This window comes from Mixophyes fleayi, chromosome 5, assembly GCF_038048845.1.
Source record: "Mixophyes fleayi isolate aMixFle1 chromosome 5, aMixFle1.hap1, whole genome shotgun sequence".
In the NCBI taxonomy this organism is placed as follows: domain Eukaryota; kingdom Metazoa; phylum Chordata; class Amphibia; order Anura; family Limnodynastidae; genus Mixophyes; species Mixophyes fleayi.
In genome coordinates, this window is record NC_134406.1 from 168765191 (window position 1) to 168788449 (window position 23259).

Genomic DNA, 23259 nt, shown 5'->3' on the forward strand with positions numbered 1-23259 from the left:
GGTTTTGAAGCCCTTGAAGTACACTAGAGAGACATAGGTACCCGCACCTGCGCACATAAAGAAGCATTATGGGTCCACACTTTTTGTGGCGTGTATAATAATGCTTACCTAGTGATCTGCCAAATTTCTCCATAGAAAGTGAATATTTCATGAGCACTTGTACAGCACACCAGAGCTGCTGCCTTATTCTCCATAAACAATAAATAGAATTGTATGTAATTATTTAGTTTGATATTACAAGAAAACTATTTCTATTACCAACAATCAATGATACACTCATTTGGTTGGTGTTTATTTGAGTTCGCTATAGTGTACTTTGTTTGTTTTTTTTCCTAGGGATTTCTAGAGACGGCTTCATAGATGAAAGCCAAAAATCATGTCAGAAGTAAATCAAAGTGTTTAAAATATGCAATCTAGACAGTACAGCAAGATATCAAGCCATGGTTCAAATCTAATGTTACGGAATGTTTAGAAGACACAAACCACCCATTACTACTCAGCTAGTAAAAAATGGCTCTGAACAGACTTTAATTAAGATGACAACAAATTATGGTGTCTATATTTAACAACGTGCATCAATAACCTAGATTTTCTATTGCTGCTTATGGCAGCTATAGGAAACCTATTATCGCAATTTACCCTTAAAGGTTAACCTGTGCCGCTGCTCAGCTCCCCGGCGGTACTGGCTGGCAGCAGTCAGAGGACTGTTACCACTTTACCAGCTTGTGCAGCTTCCCTCTACGCATGCATGACCTGCCCTTCCCATTTCATACATGTTCAATGGACCTGATAGTTCAGAGGGGTTTCCAATTCCATTCGCTACACTACTATAGTAAAAAGTTTAAAGAAAAAAAAAAATAGTGTACGAAAAATAGAAAAAAAAAAAAATATTTCTCTGTGTATAACTAAGGAAGAATGCTTTACTTAAATGTGAAAAAAGCATTTTGTTTCCAGTGGAGAGATACTGCTATCACCATCGGAAGACAGCGGCAGTACCTGTATCGCGGCTGTCCATAGTATACAGGCTCGACAGCTTTCCTGGAGGCCCCCAGTGAAGGTTATCAGCGGAAATACCCGGCCTGGGGCTTCATTGTACATGGAGATGCCCTAAATTCAGCAAAAACGGTTTTCTGCCTTTGTTAAATAGGCGCCTATGTCTGATTTTTATTTTTATCCATAGTAACAATTGTTGAAGTGTATTATGTCACAAGATTAACATATAATTTCATTTGATAATTGCATGTGCATCAGGGTCTAAAAATTTCTTGCGCAGATAACTCTGTACCAAGAGTGTATCTTGTGGAAGTAGAAATTCTTTCAAAGAGCTTTAGCCCCTCCAAAGTTTTACCCAAAGTCTAATTTCTCACAACTAGTAGAACTAAAAGCATTCCTCCTCCATACTTCTCAATTAACTTTCAATCAGAACAACCTAGAATTGTAACTGTTTAATGTGTACCTTTCTATAAAGCAGAACAATATCTCCTATTCACATGACTGCCTAGTCGTAGTATGTAATGAAACTGTTTGAAAATGAAAACTGGAAACTTAATCCTTCCTGAAAGACGAAGTGCATGACTAGTTGTGCTTGAGTTCCTGGCACGGTCTTGTGGTATGACACTGAAATTACCTTGGAAGCATTGGGATGTTTATTCAGCATTGACGTGTTCTTCAGCACACACACAGTAAAATGAAACAAATCACCAGAATCAAAGCAAAAATTACAGATTTATCAGAAAAGCTTTTAGTCAATGTAATACGCTCCATCTTTAAGGGAAAAGGGTTCATATCTACCAGACTCATGTCATGGACGGTTCTAATAAATCACAGCTATTTATTTTTCTAAGGTATAACTTTTATCCTGCAAGTATGCTGTAAGTTTTGTTCACACATATTATTCATCAATTGTTTCTTATGTAGTATGCATTTTGCCTACAAAAAGTCCCCATTACACTTGTTTTAGAAGGTCATCCTTTTTGCATTATTTCTTGCATGTGTTGATGTTTTGAATAGCACATGCTTGATATTTATTATCACATAGATCCTCAGATGTATGCCATACCACCTCTACTCCTATTTAAGTCATTGATTACTATCAAATTCCATTCCCATTAAAGTTTCCATACCGCCAACTCTTTTCTCCTTTTTACCCTCTAATTGATGTTTCTGAAACAACCTTCCTACACCAGAGGTTCTTTTGATTACTGTATTCACAAGCCTTTTTTGCACACAAATTCCCAACAGTCTTACAAACTAATACAGGTCTTTAGAAAAGCACATCCACAAACCATACAAAGCAATAATACCAGCTGGGTGTATGTCCTGTTCAGGGGCTGAAACACATGCCAGAACATTGCCATTCTGTTATATCTTTCATTCAAAATCAACTTCCTAATTGAAAGAAAAAGTTAAGAAGATAAGAAAGATGATCAATAAGAATAAGCGAATTAAAGACGCACCTCGTCGTCTATGAAAGGCACAGCACGTTGATGCAATTATCTATTTATTTTTAGTTTTATAAATAAAGTGATCCAGGGCCTTCATTTCATTTACACAATAAGAAGAGCAGCCAACCAACCAACACATACAAGTAGAGAGTGATATATCCAGACGCAAAACAAGCTAAAACCCTTATATTAAAAATAGTATGCAAAGCTTCTCCACATGTGCACTTGACTCAACAGTTAATATAAAGCTAATCTAACAGACCTACTAAAGAAAGTCTAACCAACTGTTTATATTTTCAAAGTAGACGCTTTAAGGATATTTAACTGCTTACAAAGTCTTGTAAGCAGAGACTTGTCCTTTAGGTTGTGAACAAGCAGAAGGACAAAGATACAAAGTTTGGGGTTTGGCTGTAGGCCCACAAATTCTCTGCCTATCATCCAATCTCTCAAATCACAGGTTTGTGTGCTCTTTTAAATAAAGACGAAAACTTTAATCTGAACAGTCTTTTTGTTGGGAGTCGGGGGTAGCATAATAAATAAAAAAAACAAACAAACAAAAAAAAACCTTTCCAAACAGAGGGCACCTACCTCCAAATACTTGATGGGCAAGCTGATAAAATTTAATTGCCACGTGCATCCCTCTAACCTTCAAAAGGGTCACATATTACAGTTACTCTGAGTAAGAAATTAAAATTATACTTTTTTAAAAAAAGAAAAAGAAAAAAAAAAAAAAAAAAGATACCACATGTTAGTCTCCTAGGAAAAAAGAATACAAAATAAAAAATATTTGATGGAACATAGAATAGCAAGGTTTCTATAAAAAAAAAAAAAAAAATTGTCTCCCTTGGGAAAACAAAAAAAAATGTACTTCATAAATCAGAATCATCTCTGATTTGCTTTATTTATTTTCTTCATTAAAAAATTCTCATGATTCTCAGGTTTATATTTGATACATTTTTATATAATCTATAAATATTTGAAAAAGAATACTTTAATCTGAATATTTGTTTAGATTACTTTGGTTATACTAATGCCATGTATTAGCATTGTGATGACTGAATAAAATAAAAATAATTTTTAAAGCTAAAACTATATGCTAGACTGGTGTACTGGCGGATCAAGCTATTTCAGCATGGGACAGGGGTGTGAATAGAATAGAATAGAATATCTGGGCAATAGGAAAAGGATGTGCACCTGTTCAGTATAAAAAAAGAAAAAAAAAAAGAAGAAGAGGTAATGTTATATACATAGTAGTAAAAATAATATTTAATCACAGAGGTCTTATCTGAAATGTGACACACTGTTTCCCCACACTTAAGAGTCATTATTGCAACCTCAAAAGTAAGCTTAGGATTCTGTACAAGCTTAGTATATACTTCATACAAAAGGAAAAAGAAAAAGTAAGTCTTTAAAGCAATAAAGATGACATAAGCAGATATCAATGATGTGGAGTATTGTAATGCATTTCATTGTACAATGCCAGGCACTATAAATTGTTTGTTAAATAGTGACTAACTTCTATTACCCTCTGGAATGTGTAGCTCTGCCTCATGTACCGCATGCTGTTTCACACTCAAACCATTTCCAATGATGACTTAATTTGTGTTCTGCAGTCATTCCAAAAGGCCGATGTTCTTTCTATCACCCTGTTCATTGTCAAACGAGTTACACTGTATTTGCATATTCCATTCTAATAGCCTTAAACACTTTGAGCAATGAATTATTTAGCCCTACTTAAATCAACTTTGTCCCCTCGGAACAACTATTCTAGCACTGCAGCTGAGCATTTGTTAGTGCTTTTAACCATTGCCTAAACCGGCTATTACAGGTTGTAAAATTGCTAACAAGTGTACATGTAACATAATGATGTACTAGTTTGAGAAAAAACATTGACCCAGTGCTGACTATAAATTGATGGCCAAGAGACTTGTTGGAATGCATCCAAGTGTCAGCTTTTCATGACCTTGGACACATCCCCGATGCCAAAAGTTACACTGCAAAGTTAACTGAGCAATGTTCAGGCACATTTGCATTGTGCCTGAAATTGCTGTATGCAATAGGTCTCTCACTCACTGGCGTTAAAAAAAAACATGCTTTGCTAGTACTTCTTATTGGTAGTAAAAGCATGTAAATGGGTATGTAAATGGAACTTAACGGTTAGTCATTACTAAAATAATGGTAGGTAATGTATAAATGTATACTGTATTATACATAGTTAGAGAGGACTTGTCAGGGTTCAGTTAAACTGAAAGAATTTTTCCCTTTGATTACAAGTTTGCTTATAATGGACCCGATTCATTAAGGAAAGGAAAGCAAAAAAATGAGTAACTTTGAACCTTGGGCAAACCATATTACAATGCAAGGGGTGCAAATGAGTTTATTATTATGCACATAAGGAAAATACTGGCTGTTTTTTATGTAGGTCGCAAATACTTGATAGCTGTATATTTACACTGACATTAAAGGTTGATCTAGGACATGCTCTATCCAAACTATAAATCTGTCCTCACATTTTAAATTTACCTCCCCCTCCAGTGCAACATGTTTTTGCCAAGGTTCAAAGTTATTAATTAAGATAAGATATAATAAGAGTTAATACTAAGGAAATAATAATATGAGATAATAAGACATAATAAAAATAATAATAATAATAAGAAGAAATATTAATAATATTAACCTCAGATTGGATAGAGCTCACTATATCCCAGGGCAAAAAAATGTTATTATTCAGCCCCCAGGCTGACCACCAACAGACAGGACAGGATTCCAATCTGGCCACGCACACAAGTGCTCATGCAGGACAGAAACTGGCTGCTTCACAGTCCGAGCAGCCTGATCTCTCCTGTCGTCACTGGAGACTATTTGTGGTCGCAAGGTTACTGCACACATTTACTAATATTTCTGATTGCATTATTATCTGGAATGGGGATTTTGGGACCACAAAAGCTGTGATATTGGGCAAATTACCCAATATCTCTGCAGATAGTGAAGTGTGGCCTGCATAAGAAGCGCAACCTAACTGATAAAACAAGGAACTCCAACAGCTCCATAAGTGTTACATGAGCACTGCAAGCTAGCGACACTACAATAGGAAATCTGCAGCTGGTGGTTCAATCATTCTGAGGTCTATTAATCAAACACAGAAAATCCCTATCTCCGCCGAAAATGGGTATTTTCACCAGAGATTTTTTTTTTCATTCCCACTATATCAAGGGGTTAACCTCAGCGATACTTAAGGACTGCAGTGGTACATGTATCTCCACAGTCCTTTTTCTGCTATCGGCATCACTGTATTGATTGCTTGGGTAACAGATCTTCTATTGCTGCAATAAGCGACAATAGAAAATCACGTTAAAGCCGCATAATTAATAGCCCTGGTTTTCTTGCGTGCTTGCTCCAGGCGAAGCTTCCAGTGGATACATTCTACAAAATATATAAAAAGACAACATAAAACATTCCCAACAAGTTAAACCCAAGCAAAGCTGACCTGTAATAGTGTTTCTGTATCCTATATAACATGCAATAACAAACTTAATAAAACGTTTGCATTTATTATATCATACTATATAGTCATTTTCATTTTACACTTCAACATATCACCAAATGATGAACACTTGATAACTACTTCTCTATAGCAAATGTAAATTTGGATCCACATTTTATAGTTGAAGCATTGGGCTAAATATTTGTTATAAACTAACATTTTCATAAGCATGAAGATAAGTTATATGAAGATATTGTATTGCTATAGCACCATTTAGGAAATGTGTTAGAAAAGATTTCCTATTTTTAGGTTTTTCGGAGAACCCCACAACATTTGAAAACCACATGGGCCGGATTTATTAAAAAAGGAAAGAAAAAAAAACCAAAAAACAAATTTGCACCTTGGCAAAACCATGCTGCAATGCAAGGGGTGTAAACAGGGCCGGATTAAGGGAATGGATCCGAGCTGCCCGCGCCCCCCCCCCCAGCACTTACCTCCTTCTCCGTACGCTCTTTACTAAGGAGATCTCGTGAGAGTGAGACTCACGAGATCTCCTCAGTAAGGAGACTACAGCGTGCCGGGGAAGTACTGCAGTGAAAGTGCTCAGCAGCACTGATCGTGCCGGGGGCGCCCCCGCCCCGACCGATCAATACTGCTGCTGAGCACTTTCAAGGGCCCCCTGGATGCCATAGGCCCCTGGGCTGTAGCCCAGTTAGCCCTATGGTTAATCCGGTCCTGGGTGCAAATTAGCACTTAAGTAAAATACTGGCTGTTTTTTCATGTAGGACACAAAAACTTGATAGCTTTAATTTTACACTTACATTTAAAGTTGATCTAGGACATGCCCTTCCCCGATTATAAATCTGTCCCCACAGTTTAAATTTACCTCCCCCTCCAATGTAATATGGTTTTGCCAAAGTGCAAAGTTACTCCTTTTTTTGCCTTACTTTCCTTAATGAATCAGGCCCTACTTGTTTATAACTGTATCAAACGGTTCGGTATGTATAGTAACATGCTGAAACAGCAATGTACACACAATAACAAATACATTTGCATAATTTAATTTGGCAGATTGTTACTGCCAGATATGTGCAAAGTTTGCACTTTCATTTCTAGAAAATGTTTCACATGTTGCCCTTTATGAAGCTAGGCTGTATCAGCTTTGCTACAAGTTATTACCAGATCCTGCTGTTAACAATGACACAGTGATCTGATTAAACAGAAAAGGGGATATACATCACAAAGGGATGAAAACACCATTGAACAAGAAAAGTGTTCATCCACCGACTGTGACGGTCACTTAACAAGCTTCCACTGAGCGGCTGCAATTGGAAAACATCAGCACAGCATGAGAATAGACAGTTTATAGTTAGTGGAAAGAGCTTAAAATGATTGAATCTGGGATACTACATTTTAACATATCAAAAAGTAAGAGTCAAGCTATATCATAATAAGGGAGAAAGGAAGGTAGTAACAAACAAGTTTGCTTTAAGGGATTATGGAACGGAGTCATTAAGGACAACAAAGCAGAAAAAAAAAAAGTAACTTTGCACATGAGCAAAACCATGTTACATTGGAGGGGGAGGTAAATGTAAAATGTGGGGACAGATTTCTATTTGGGGTAGGGCATGTCCTAGATTAGCTTTCAATGTAAAAATAAAGCTATTTAATTATTTAAATGAGATTCAAGGGACTGAGGTGAATTTAGGAGAGCACTCCCTATTTGGGGGCTACAGAGCATTTCTCTCTCCACGAAAGAGTTTGTCAAGTGACATAATAAAACACATAAGTAATGAGAGTTCATAAACACTGACAATGTTGGAGTAGAAATTAATGAAGGAGATGGTCCTAATGTCGTAGTAGTAGAGAGTGACTTTGTGCTTTTCTGTCTGGCCCCAGAATCTTATTTACGGGGGTAGTTCCAAATAGCAGAAGGTAAAATGTTCCTTATTATGCATGAGGTAGACAATTAAACACATTTGTGCAAATAGAAAATTTATATTTTGCAGCTACTAAATGTTACAGCTCAAGTTTTTTTTTTTTTTTATCTTTAAATCTGTTTTATTGATTTGGGATAAATGTGCTCAAGTTTTACTATTTCTGCATGAGAGTAAGTAGTAGCTCCATAAATAAAACAATTATCAAAACTAAATAATTTAAATATTTATTGCCATTAGAAGCTTACTGTTCATGGCTATTTTGTGAAGATGAGTGTTCCTTTAATTCTAGACACACACACACACACACACACACACACACACAGTCCTTATATTGAAGCTTGTGGCACCAACCAATCGCCATGCCATTTAGGTATATTGAAATTCTGGTTGGCAGATGACTGCTGCTTGTGAGCTCACCTGTGTGTGAGTGAACAGGACCTCCTGTAAGTGACCACATTTATAATTGATCATAGTGCCCATTTCTCATGCCAGAGGCAGTATCAGCCAGTGTGTGGCCAGATTAAGTCATGATATCATACAAAAAGTGCACTGGGTCAGTATAAATCCCTTGTGCTCACCTGGCAGGTCGTGGCCAGAATGTGTCCTTCCTCTACCCCTCCTGTTGCACAGGGCTGGAGAGCTTTAATCGTTAATATTGTGGCTCAGCAGCAGGGGATGAAATACAAAACCAGGGGTTCATTTTATTTATTTTTTTTACATAATTTTGAGTCATCTGTCAGATGTGGGATTTCTCTTGTAGGAAGTGGGTGAAGGAAAATGGTGGTCAAATGCTTTAACAGCACTGTTCCAGTGTCTACATGACAGTAGGCATATAATACTGGTTTCAGATACATCCCTCTAGATGTGACTGACTGGAAGGTAGCAGCCCGTCCCTCAAGTTGTGTCAGATTATATGGAACACTCTGCACTGGGGTAGTGCTGCAGAGATGACACCAGCTGGATCAGGAAGAGAAGAGAGTCACTATGAGGCAAGTACTGATATATATATAGTGAGCACTACTACAAACTGTGTCATTACAGAACACGGCTACAGCTGGACATTATTACTTGTGGTGAAACTATTGTGCATTATTACTGGGCATCACTAACTATTGTACACATTACTGTGCATTACTGCCTCTACCAGAGTATTACTGGGCATCACAACTGGGTAATGTTACTACTGCTGGAGGAAGTAGCTTCTGTTAGTTACTATGACAGCAGCTGTGTCTGCCTAATTATTTTGAACAGATACTTGTGTTTAGTAATGCCAGCCTGGGGTATTAATTTAGAGAACAAACCAGTGCTCCAGGGTTCTTGGGAACCTAGCAACAACTGTGGCTTTGGGAACTGCCAGTCTATGTGTACGGCCACTGTGAAAACACGAAGCCTGTATACACTGACAATTAGTAAAGTGCCAAGTGCAGGTACTCGGCCCTGATGATACCATGTGGTGGGCCTCAAGCAGCCTTCTCAGGGCATATTTATCAAAGGATGAAAAGCCCTCTGGCCAGAGAAAATGGGTATGCTAAATAAAGCATTTTCCAATGATGAATAGTGTTTCAATACTTTTTTGTTTAATTACATTTTAAATCCATTTTAAAACTACCTTTCTTTTCTAAGAAATTCTTATCAAGTACAACTTAAAGCCCAAACCTGTGTATGCACAAATCAGCAGACTGGCCCAGCGGAGCGGTAAGTTATGTACATATACATACGTACACACACGCACGCACACACACGACGTACGTACGTACGTACGTACGTACGCACACAGTTCTTTGAAGGAGTCCTGTGCCGCTTGTGAAATTGTTTACTGTATAGCACAGTTTTAAAAACACTCCCCCCCCTCCACTCATCAGTGTTGATGTTAGAGATCAGTTTACAATCAAAATTGGAATACATAAACACTACCTTCAGTTAATTTCAAACAAAAACTTTGAATTATTTTGCTACATTACGTAGGACATTGAAATGTTTCACATAGATACCATCCAGCACCCATCAATATTTTAACCACGTTCTCCATTCATGACCAGCTTCACAAAAAAGGATCCAATTTCTTTTAGTGCATAATATTCAGCACTGAAATTACAGTTATCACCAGATGCGTACTCACAAATGCTTAAAGTTAAACTATAAAACAGTTCTGCACCGCTGTAGTTTCCCTTTATATGTACTCCATTTAAAAGAGCGGCATGCAGGGAAATTGTCATCTCAGGCAATTTTCATAGGAGTACGGAAAGCAATTCCTGCCAGCATAAACTAATAAGAATGCTCAGTTAGACTCCTCTCTCGGGTCGTTTCAAAATCTGCTGCATTTGCTAAATATAGGTGCTTGAAACTTCTAAGAAGTAAGTAGTGACACTGTAAGATGTGTACCAATAAACGATATATACAAGATATTTCATTTACTATTTTTTTTCCCGTAAAAGGACTGTGGACTGAAGTTACTGGTATCATTCATCCACATATATGCAGAAACATGTGAGAAATAAAAAAATGAGACCTGCAGGGTTAATATTTTGCATACCTGACATCCTATATTAAGCATATTGCAAGGGAGTTAATTATAACCTGAAAGGGAAAATTACAAAAGCTACAGAGTTTGCTAGATATTGAGCTTTCAGTCCTTTAATTGAATTTGTTATTTATGTATTAATGAGTTTGTTTTATATTAATTATGCAAATATACAGCATATTCATCTTGGAGCCACTTAAATTATTCAAAAAGGCTTCCAACAAATGTATAAAACCAACTGTAATCTGGTATACAATATGCAATAAAGTAAGCACATATCACTTGCAAACTAATACTGCATATAGCACTATGCCAGTATCTGTAAACATTATTCAGGCTTGACTGCGACAAGTACACGGGAATGCCATATTATATATATATATATATCTATCTATCTCACCCTCACCTACAAAGCCCTCAACAACTCTACCCCTTCATACATCTCAAATCTGTCCCCTCTTCCACGTAGAATGTAAGCTCTCTAATGTGTCTGCCTTGTATGTCTTTGTTTCATGTATGTCCTCTTTTCCCTACTGTACGGTGCTGCAGAGCCCTGTGGTGCCTTACAAACCTACGATAATAATAGTATGCTGATGGCATCTCTTCTGTTTTAACCTTGATGTAATCTGCTAAGATAACTTGTACATGAGACCTGATTACTAGGATCATATTTGTAATTCCCTCACAAATTTCAGTGCTCTCCCCACACTTTATATGCCGGGCGCTCCGGGTATTTTTGTAGGTGTGTGTATGGCAAACCTTAAAAAGACAGTGCTTCTTACTTGGGGGGTCTTTTGTGTATAGTAAGCATTTGTGCAGTATCCGGGCACAGTTTAAACTGCATTTAAAAATCTATGGTAAATACATAGACACCGTTAGAAGCAAGATTTCCAGATATGCCGATCATATCCCATTTTTCAAGAGTTTTCAATACAGACAGCCATGACCAATATGAGGCTTGTGAGATTCTTTCTGAGCATTATTCTAAAAATGGATGTTCTGCAATCATAAACTATGAAAATAGTAAAGTAAAATGGGCAGTTGCATTAAAATTGTTTGAGCTAAAGTCCTACAAAAATCTAGATTCAAAATAAATAATGAAGAAATTTTTAACAACTGAGCTCATAGAATCTTTTCCAAATTTAGCAAAACTAGCTGGTATTGGACTGACCATACCTGTAAGCACAGCTGAATGTGAAAGAGGATTTTCTACTTTAAAAAAAAATAATAACTGTTTAAGGAATCGCATGAAGCAGAGCACACTATCTAATAATCTGATACTGATTTCACTAGAGGGACCAGATCCTACAGACTTTGATTATGAAAAAGCTGCAGACAACTGGGCCTCTAAGAAGAGGAGAACAATACATAAAATATTAATATAGAGGTTAAATCAATCAGGATTTGAACATTTAATTTGTGCAAAGACCCCCCACTTGGCTACTTTTTGATGCCACCCAGCTGGTAGAATTTTCTGGGGAGAACACTGGACTTGGATAATGATTTGGTGTTTACACAGTAAGAACATTTTTCCTACACATACTACAGAAAAGTGGACAAGATGCTTATCAAGAATGACCAGCCACACAAAGAAGCATTCAATGTCCTAATAAACTATACATTAAAAACAAATGAAAAAAACATATTCCCAGGAAGCAGAGGTAATTTGCAGAGAGAGTGTGGGAACTCAATTCACTGTATCCGTGGACATAAATTGAGTTACATTCTTTTGTATAACAGCCAACACTCAATTATATTGTTTAGCTAGATGGTTAATAATTCCTGCCACATAAGCCAAGAATAAGTTAACATTAAAGAATGTCTAAACAACATACAAGCAGTCTCAAAATAAACCTTTGAACAACATGTGCAGGCAAGAATCCTAAATAGCTGACATCTCACTTTACAGTCATTGTTTTAAAACAAAAAACAAACAAACTTAAAAGTGCTCATTTAGGGGGGGGGGGGGGGGAATTCAATTCTGCCCCGAGTAACGGTGCTAAATCTATTACCTTTAATACGGTAATTTGATCCCCGATTTCTCCTCGCTGCTCCCTGAACTGCGAGCAAAAGCCAGCGTTAAAGATTACCGTATTAACGATAATCAGCAATAGTGCACCAACTGCATTACTTTTTACAGTAACAAAGCCAATTGAATTCCCCCAAATGTCATAACTGCCCTCTCACTAATAAAACACATTGTAGGTGCAAAAGTATATTCTCTTTCCAATAAACCATTTATTTAATGTATGCATAAAATGTAAAATATGTAAAATGCAACAAATAACAATGAAGACATTTTAGAAGAAAAAGTGAACTAATAATGAAAAAACACCCAATAGTGATATCAAATTGGAAGTGTGGCATACCTCAAACATATGGGGTGTTTTACATGCCACAAGTGCATAAGCAGTGTACACTGTGTGTTGCAGATAGAATGAATTGCTGGCTTTTCAGTTTGCTTGTGATTAGTGTATAGACATCAAACCCCCTGCTGCAATGTTCAAACACTTCAGGCGCATGCATAGGTTATATATCATAGACTGTGTGGCCACAAAATGACCGGGCTTCCTGATAGTGACCCCATCCCACCACACTAACAGGCCCCAATGACACAGGCAATGAGCTATAAGACTGAACGTGAACAGCGTATGTGAGCTTTTGGGTTGGTCGATTGCATTGTGTAGCTAGCTTCAGGCAACCTGAAGTTGTACTACAATACCTGACATGTCACATCCATAATTCAAACAGTGTTGTGCCATAAGATTGAAAAGGAGCCAGTCTAGTGTTTAGATCCAATAATTGCACTTCAATGTGATCTTGTAATGAAATCTTGTATGCAACTTCACTACTGACCTCTGATTTCAGGCTTTGACTTGTATACAACTTTCAGGTGGATTTATGTCAGAACTGTCAGTTGACATTTAAGACTGTTCTAACATGCATTACATTCCCTGCTCACTACCATCACAAGTACACACAGTAACCCCTTCACACTAAAGTGGGACTCTCCAGCAAACACCAGCAAGCTCCTTTAACAATGTAACAAAAACACATGCACTGTCAGTCCTGATTTGACACTTTCTACCACCACTAGTTTGGCGTACTACATAGCAGCGAACAGAAAAGTTACAAAGAACCGACTGATTTACAAGTAGTACAAGAATTTATGTTCCAGACGGTAAGCACTTTAGTCCTTCACAACTGGTTACTTTCACACAGTGAAAACACTATCCTAGTTGTATAATTTCCCACTAATTACTATAAAAACATGCAGTGGACAAGCAATTACATTAAATCTTGAATAAAGTGGCTTAATAAATAACCTAGAAAAGCTATTTTCTTTTATGTCTGCACCGGCTTCCTAAGTCTTACGAGTCCCCTTAGGAATGTAAACATGGTATGGAAGTTTACACTGATACACAGTAATAGCTGCTGAAGGCATTACACTAGGATATAATTTTGACTATATTTTGTCAAATGTTTTTTATTGTTTAGTGTTACATTCCTTTGTACTGACCTTTTAAACAAAAATTGGAAAAAAAATTTGATGTTCCTTTATAACTGCACTTTTAGACAGAGGATGTGTGTGGATCTAAAACAGTGTACTTTGCATGTGAATGTGATGGAAAGGCTCTATCATGTGGAATAAATATATTCATTTACGTGCTACCGTCACACAACACTACCTAGATCAAAGTCTTAAATATTGTCAAAAAAAAGAGACTGGAGATGCAGTATGACATGTTTAGAAAAAATAGTGTTGCCTAGATTAAACAAAATAATATACATAATTAATATACCATGTTTATTTAGCAATTAATAAACTGCCTTTAGGTGTTCTATAACAGATTATACAAGTATGTGCCAACGTAATAGAACAAAACATCATACTTCATATGATTCTAGAAAACATGGCCATTTACTAGTAACCCAAAGAGAAATAATATGCCTTCAAAAGTAACATACAGTAAAATGGTCTTGGAGTGAGATATGAGAAGAATTTTTGTCTTGCTATTCAAAGCCTGTTGAACTAAATAAATACCAACCTATATCCCCCACCAATTACCTGGGAGATGCACTGTGGCTCAAGTGATGAGCATGTTAATCAGGTTCTTAAGCATGTTAACCTGCTCTGATAGATTGCTGGCCTGACTACTTAGCATGCTAACTGCAGCTATCGCTACCCCCAGGTTCCGTGTCAGCACTCTACACCAGAGAGAAGAACCGGCATGGAGCAGGTGTCGGTGGGGGTAAGACAGGGCACTGCTCAGTATGCAATAAGCATACTGAATGCACTTTGCATCTGTCTTTTTCCATGATGAACATGTATGTGTGTGTTAGAGCGGGGGTGGGGGCTTGCTCCAGGCCTTTATGAATAAAAGGTGACTTGTCACAGATGACAGGTACTCCCCTGGCAGATGTCTGTTGTATAGGAAAAGGTTAGGGAGCACTTGCATGAGTCACTTATAAAGATAACCATTTTTTCAATACATAGTGGAACAAATCACCCAAAAACAAAACAAAACAAAAAAACAAAAACATATGCCAATCGTGTTGCTCCATACATTAGACACAGCATCACTCACAACAATATAACTACTGTGATGGCATTCATAAAGAATAGCCAAACAACCTATGTCTGCTTCTTACTTTCTGTGACATGAGTAATTGAACTTATGAGCTTATAGCTTCCTATATATTAGGTTAGAAATAGCAGCTGTTAATTTGACACATGCACTTGGCAGGACAATTGACTAAAGACTTCAACTGTAAAATATTTATAGATATGTAAAACATTAAAGTAGCTTTTACTTATCAGCAGATGTCATAAACACTATATCTACTTATTAACTGTCCAAAGACAATTACCCAGCACTAATTCCCTGCAAGTCTCACATATATGTAAATCAAAATCATGTTAAGAATGTAAAATAAACCATATAAAGTGTAATGGCATCATATGGCACACGTAATTTCCAAATGTTAAAAATAAAAAATGCTTGTTTTGGATCATTAGATAAATATATATTTTCAATCAAAATGTTAAAATGAAGTGCCATTGTCTATAGATATACGCAGTAAGAAGTTAGATTTTACATAGATTAAAAATAAAACAAAACCTAAAACATTTGTGACCTTTTTCAATTGACTTATAAATAATGAGATATAAATTATTGTTATTTATTATTATCATTATATATATATATATATATATATATATATATATTTTCATGCCTAGTAGATCCCAATCGGTGGTAGTCAGCATATCGATGCCGAGTATCCCTACAAGACTTACCCCGACATCTTGACTGCGAACGCATCCTTCCCGACGAGTATCGATGACGACTGTTCTGCAAAGCGACTTGAACCAATCCCGATGAAGGAAGAATCCGGCGCCACTTCACGTCACTGACAAAGGCGACGGTATTATCGCTGCTGTTAAGGGGGTAATGTAAGTATGTGTCCATCTACAATGTACAAGGCTTTGTAAACTACATTGTAGATGGGCACATACTTACATTAGTAATGGCACCGACTTCTTCCTTCATCGAGATAGCCCCTTGTGTTTATCCTGATATAAACAAGTCCTTGTAACATTTTGCAGCCATTAAGAAGCTGGGATACCACAGTCCGTAACATCGATGCAACTTATTACAGTGTTTCCCTGTACATGGGCTGTAAATGACACAACATTTAAGAGTATTCTTCATTTCCTGTAAATATAGCATACTGTATTTTCCTACATGGGTGCTCATGACAAATATTTTATTCAATTACAATTATCGAAGGCTGATCATGGTTACCATTTTGTTTACGTACTTAAGTGGAGGGTTAACTGTTTAATATCAGTTTAATCTTTCATTTTATTATTTAAGATGGGAATGTTTATAAATAAAGTTGATATCTATTTAATGTTATTCTCTAAATGGAACTTATTTGATCGATTCCACTTAGAACCAGTTAAAAAGAAAATAAGGGAATCTAAAGTAAGATCAGTCTAAATCTGAAAGGTAACCTATAGGCACAATGAAAAGGATTACAGGAAACATGGCATCATCAATAACTAATTCAGATGGCAACAGGTCATTAAACTATTCCTACCAATTATTCACATACTTGCCTACTTTGTCAGGGAGGTCCAAGGAGCAAGACAACGCAATTCCTTCATCGTGGCTCCATCCCCCAAATGCACAATGCAGGGATTCTCATCATTGAGCAGACCCCAACTTGGCCACTTCACAATTGAAGTGGGAGGGATGCAGGAGGGTGGTAGAACTCCCCGAAATTCAGGAGTCTCCTGGACATTCCGGGAGAGTAGGCAAGTAAGACACAGTGAATGCAGCCACTTGGTGGGCTAGAACAATAGTCTACCCATTAATGCACTTGAAACTAACGGCATTACTGAGGAGTAAGTAACAATGTACCGGATGACTCAGTGATGTCACCAGTACCTAGTGAACGGACAGGTTGTGGTCTAATGAAAACTGGTTTAGCCCACAAAATGGTGGCCACTAGTGTGAGTAGGGGATAGGTATATTTAAATTATTCATTTAATTACAACAACCACCCACCTCCCCAAATGAAGGTTTTAAAAGCATGGTTCTTGATAAAGAAATTCATTAAAAGTATAATTTATTTTTGACCTGAAAAACCTATATTTTCTAAAATCTATATAGATTTTTTTTTTATTCTAACCAGAATAAATTGTCTTTTATTAATGACATATATCGTTTACACCAGTTATTTTTAACTTAGAGAAACAAATGTTTCTCTATGTGCATCGGACTTGTAAACTTCTGCAAGATTTATATACAAGACAAATCAAATGGCAAAGGTTGGCCAAAATATCTATGTATTCAGTGTTTTAAGATAATAACCAGCAGTATTTACTGTATTTTAAAAGATTTGTGGTCAGGAAGACTGCTTCCTGCACATTAATCATGTGTTCATCTGAAGCATCTCAGGTCATACTTTCCTTACATAAAATAGTTCATCACAGTCTCCTTTACTGTCCTTACAGTGTTAGTGCTGCAGTATATAGAGCTTGACGAGCCTATGACAATACAAAATACTGTTCGCTGACAAATCTTCCAACGAAGCATGGACATTGTGTGCACTGAAGTATAGAGCATTTTATTTTTCTTGGTACAGAGTTGGCAACCAGATAATGGAGTTTGGCTTATTTAACTAAAGAATATTTGTTAACTGTCTATACAACACTACTATGTGCAAACATATACAATGTGACATCCCTGTTAGTCTCTCTGTCAAAGCCACAAATTTTCCAGGTTGATTTTTGTAGTTACCCAGTAAAAAAGTCTGTGGATGGATGGAAAAACAGGAGTCTAACTGGAGAATAAAATAAGAAAATGAAGAATACAAATGCTGATGAGATGATACTATCTCTCTATCTCTATCTGGGTTGGGAACCATTTTCCCAGCTGTGGAAAACCCGACAGTACTTACCCCGGCAGGAGGTAAGACTGCTCGCAGACTGACTGAAATGAATGACAACTTCCAAGGATTACTTTTCTCCATCGCGGCCCCTGAAGAAGCCGGCAGCGGTGGCTGACGTCACATTGAAGAGACTCAATGTGATCCGACTTGTTCAGGTAATAAATTAAGAAGGCAACACCTGTACAAGGTACATGGTATAGTAATGAACCTTGTACAGGCGTTGCCTCCTTAAATTATTACCTGAACAAGTCGGATCACATTGAGTCTCTACAATGTGACGTCAGCCACCGCTGCCGGCTTTTTCAGGAGCCGCGATGGAGAAAAGTCATCCTTGGAAGCTGTCATTCATTTCAGTCAGTAAGTGAGCAGCTTTTTGGTTTCCTCCAGCCGGGGTAAGTACTGTCGGGTTTTCCACGGCCGGGAAACTGACTACCACCGATATATCTATATATATATATATATATATATATACACATATATATATATATATATATATATATATATATATATATATACATACATACATACATACATACATACATACATACATACATACATACATACATACATACATATATATATATATATATATATCTGTATTATTTTGCCAAACAAGCCATAAATATCCATCAATTAATGATGCCTTGATAGAGTATTCCGCTTCGGTGAAATATGTTACAGGTCAGAAATCCCCCTACATATGTTCAGTACCCACAAAAATCACTGTAAAAAAAATTGGTAATTTCAATAGAACATGAAATCTCAACTACGCTATTTTTAAATTAACCTGATCAAAATTAGATCTTGAACAAGCAAATATTCCTGTACAGGGCAGCTGTCAGTTTCTCAGAACTATGAAAATCCAGTAGAATTGGGTTTGACTGATCACTATAAAAAATCAGGTTGGCCTATAAACCCAACTATCACAAATGCAAGGTCATGTCCCAAACTGGAAGTATTTGGTGTCCTTTATACATTGCCACCTGGTCCTCTGCGTTGTGTATGGATTTAAAGATGCAGTCTAATTGTGAACTCCAAGATTGTGTAAAGATATTGTGGAGAACTTTGACCCATACCATTGCTATATGCATTGAACATGACAAGACTGCCGCCATGACAACTATCATATTTGAAGTCTTCCTATGAATACTTTCACAATCGCATAGAAAACCACAAGATTTGCATGGACACTTCATCTACACAGGGGAGGGTTGGTAATATTTGCTCCAGTGTGCAAGCAGCTTAAAGAAGCCAGCAGTGGGAGTATAATCAAACCTTTCTAGTGCCCAAGCGCTGTTTGCACATAGCTGTAAGATCAGAACAGCAGACTCTGGGAAGCCAGCCTGCAAGCCAATTTCTGAAACGCGAGTGACCTATACGTCATGGCAAGATGTTCGAAAGCAAACCCAATACAACCAAGTCTGTCCAGGGTTTTAACCAAGGTTGTGGAGATGTGGGGCAACCTCCTTGCATGTGTACAATATTAAGTCCATATAACAACAAAGAAGAGGTAGTGGCTTGAAGCCTTGAAGGTACAGCAGCTCTAATACAGTTACTACTATTGCCTTTTCCAGTTGATACGGTGTTGTCAAATCTGCAAAATAATTCTTTATATGGTCCAGTAAATAGCCACATGGTTGAAGCTTCCAATTTCACTACATGCAGTAGTCATAGCCAGCACTCGTTAAGAAGAATGAAAAAGTGTTTTGGGGGATGAATTCCCTCAAGCAACAGTATAAAGGTTAATCACAAAAATAAATTGTAATGAAATGTATCCATTTGTAAAATTGAATAAACTTTCAATTCATTCATTTTTTTGAGAAATTCAATCAGTTGTCTGTGTTGATAAGTATAGGAAATGTGTGGTTTCTGTAGCCACAATGCTCTCTTCCTTTATGTATGCAACACCTCCTGAAGCTGCAGTGAGAAATCATTTACAGACCTCAGTCACAGCATCTCCTTACTATTAACTGTTGTATAAATCATATGCTGTGGAATGGGCTGGGCCGGAGCCACACCTGCTTTCATAGCTCAGTGTGTCATACCTCTAGCAAAGTGTGATACTTTGAACTTTATTTTTTTATATCTATTTGTTTTATTACACTAAAAAGACTCTAGTAAGGGTTGCCTTTACTAATAGAGAGATACATATATAACAAGAGTTATTCTTACTGATTATTACAACTATCATTATGTGATCAGTCCACAGTTACCAACATATTAATTTGTAAGCTTGGAGGTGTTACAATTCCCACTTCTGCATATAGAGAGATGTAGCCATTGACCAAAAGCTTTCTATAGACAACAGTAGTGACAATGATATCTGCAGGCTAGAAGAAAATATTTTGTCTATTAGAAAATAATAATGAGGAGCAACGGTAAATATATTCAAAATTGTGCACGGTTTTCTAATTAAATGAACTACAGTGTTTAATAAGGTTTCATTTTGCAATATGTATTTAAAATATATGTTTTGATGATAATACTACGTTAAAGAAAATGCAAATTTGAGGGCCCATCCAAACAAGAAATCATTCTTCTCCACTGGTGTGACTACTACAATTAGTGCTCCTCATATATCACATTGCAAACAAATTGTTCAGAAAAGAAGAACTTATAGCTGTTAATATTTATACACTGGACCTCGGAGGCATGCAGACCCACAAAACTGTTCTTCACTAGTATCCTATTAGTGATGAGCCTAAATATGTCAGACTTCAAGTACATCAACAGCTTAAGAACATACTTGCCAACTCTCCCTGAATGTCAGGGAGACTCCCTGAATGTCAGGGAGACTCCCTGAAATAGGGGTGATCTCCCTCACTCCCTGAAGAGTCTGGCATTCTCCCTAATGCTAAGCCAGTACAAGACGTGGTTGGCTTCGCCATCTGTGGCATGATGACACAGTTCAGAAATTGTGTCCTATGTGCATGTAAAGATGCCTATGGAGGTGGCCATTTTCACAGAGACCAACATTTAATTAAAGACTGGCAAGTAAGACAACATAGTTCAGTAATGGAGACAGAAATGTAAAAGACACTTCAGTCTCTAGAGATTCATTAGCTGCTTTTCTTTAACGAATAGTTGCCTACTCTCCCGGAATGTCCGGGAGCCTCCCGCATTTTTGGGAGACCTCCCGGACTCCTGGGAGAGCAGAGCAACCTCCTGACTCTCGTCCCCGGCATATCTATGGGGGGTCTTAATGATGCAATTCATCAAGCCCCGCCCCACACACCCACCTCCCCCGGAATCTCCCTGAAGCCAATGAGGAAAAGTTGGCAAGTATGCTTAAGCAACAAAACATTCTACATCACAAATCACTTTAAGGGCTCGTTCGTACATAGCTGTCGAATGTACAGTCATTGCAGTGTTATTCTCACATAGACAGTAAACTGCTACACGATGATATAAGCCCTTAGCGTTACACAAACAGAACCTGAAAATATGGCACAACCAGAAATATGTATTGAAAATGACGACAATGGGGAGATACTCACGTAGTGCATACAAACAGAGGAATATCCCAGCAAGACAAAAGCCTTCAAAAAACCTGAGGGTGCTGAACATCGTCACATTCACTGAAAGTGCCACAGTAAGTCCAAAAATCAGATTGAAGATTACAGAAAACAGCAGCACAAGACGTCGGCCGATCCTAAGAAAGAGAGGGCATTATAAATAATGTATCATGACGTGATAATGGACACATATAATGGACATTCTAGAGCAAGGCAGCTAGGAAAACAGATGAGAGTTTCGGCAAGAAGAAATTGAAATTTAGAACATGTATAAAAAGAATCTCACTCATTTTCCTATGGCTCAGATTTCTGACTCTACTGAAAAAACCCTACTTGCGGCTAAAGTGTAATAATTTCATTCTTAACATTTTCCGGACATAAACACAGGTAAACAAAAAAAAATATACACAATTCAGGATCCAGTATCTCAAATCTAGGAGCCAGCAGGATGTGCATTTATTGACAGCAATAGAAATTACTTCCAAACGTTAGGCATTACCAGCAATTTTATGGTGCATTGGCTGCATGGCTCTAGGGATATAGCCCTGAATAAAGATATATAAACTAATTTGCAGTGGCATAATGGACACTAAAATTGTGTCAAGGAAAAAGTTTCACTTTAACTGATCATTTAACCCTGTGTTGGTCACATTCCTCATTAACATGGCGCTAATACGGTCATTCCTATAGTATGGACCAATGACAGCGATGTCCAGCCGGAGGATTAATCAATACAGGTTAGTTTGTAGCCAATACAGAAATACAAAGTGATTGTCACTAAGGATATCCTTCTGTGGGTGGAAAATACAGACACAATCGGAATAGTTGCCACATAAACATAGATGTTGGTATTTATGGTTTGCCCTTTTATTTCCCCGTTAGTTGTCTCTACTATAAAGACAGTTTCTTGTTCCTATTATTGGAATTGATGTTAGAATTGTGTTGAAAACTCTTCTAATGGCTCCAAAAAATGCAATCATGATAGCATCCATAATGCCTTTTAATATAAACCTTATTTATTACAGTTATGAATAGTGAACTAAATTTTAATAGAACTTACATTCCAGTGTCTGCCTAACCATGCACACGTTATTTTCTTTTATTAAAGAATGGTAGCATCTGCCATGTGAAATATTGGATGGTATGTACTTGAAACAACAACACACGTACACATGTAGGGCAACACGGTGGGGAAGTGGGTAGCACTTCTGCCTTAGAGCACTGGGGTCATGAGTTCAATTCCCAACCATGGCCTTATCTGTGTGGAGTTTGTATGTTCTCCTCGTGTTTCCCCCGGGTGCTCCGGTTTCCTCCCACTCTCCAAAAACATACTGGTAAGTTAATTGGCTGCTAACAAATTGACCCTAGTCTGTGTGTGTGTGTGTGTGTGTGTGTGTTTTAGGGAATTTAGACTGTAAGCTCCAATGAGTCAGGGACTGAAGTGAGTACAGCGCTGCGGAATTAGTGGTGCTATATAAATAAATGGTGATGATGATGATGATGTACTGTGCCAATATGTTTGCTAGTGTCTACTATATACTATAGCTTGCATTACAAATGGGGTAATTTCAGAACGGACTGCACATTATAATGATTTTCCAGTCGCTAATCAGCCTAAAGATGTCCAGGCACCCAGCGATAGTCAGGACTGAAAGTAAGCAGGAGTGCTTAAATGGTTTAGGCTCTTTCCCCACTCAGCTTCAGCCAAGTGATCTTGCTAGTATGAATAACACAGTAGCAAGCCAGCAGTATCATAATGATTGACACATCTGCCTAGACATGGTGCTGCTCTGTCATGACAAAAAAACCTCTTCTCCAATTCTGACATTTCCATGCAGCAGAGAAAGAACATGTGCAATAGTGATGTTAGAAGCTATAAATCCTTTATTACGAT

At 37.3% G+C, this 23259-nt stretch overlaps 1 protein-coding gene across 1 annotated transcript in view; it reads right to left on the reverse strand.

Annotated features, from left to right (window-relative positions):
• SLC22A23 (solute carrier family 22 member 23) overlaps window positions 1-23259 on the reverse strand; it is a 103024-nt gene that overhangs the window by 38086 nt on the left and 41679 nt on the right. Inside the window, exon 3 of the mRNA XM_075213001.1 lies at window positions 21348-21502. Coding sequence (XP_075069102.1) covers window positions 21348-21502 — 155 coding nt within the window. The remainder of the gene's footprint in view (window positions 1-21347; window positions 21503-23259) is intronic.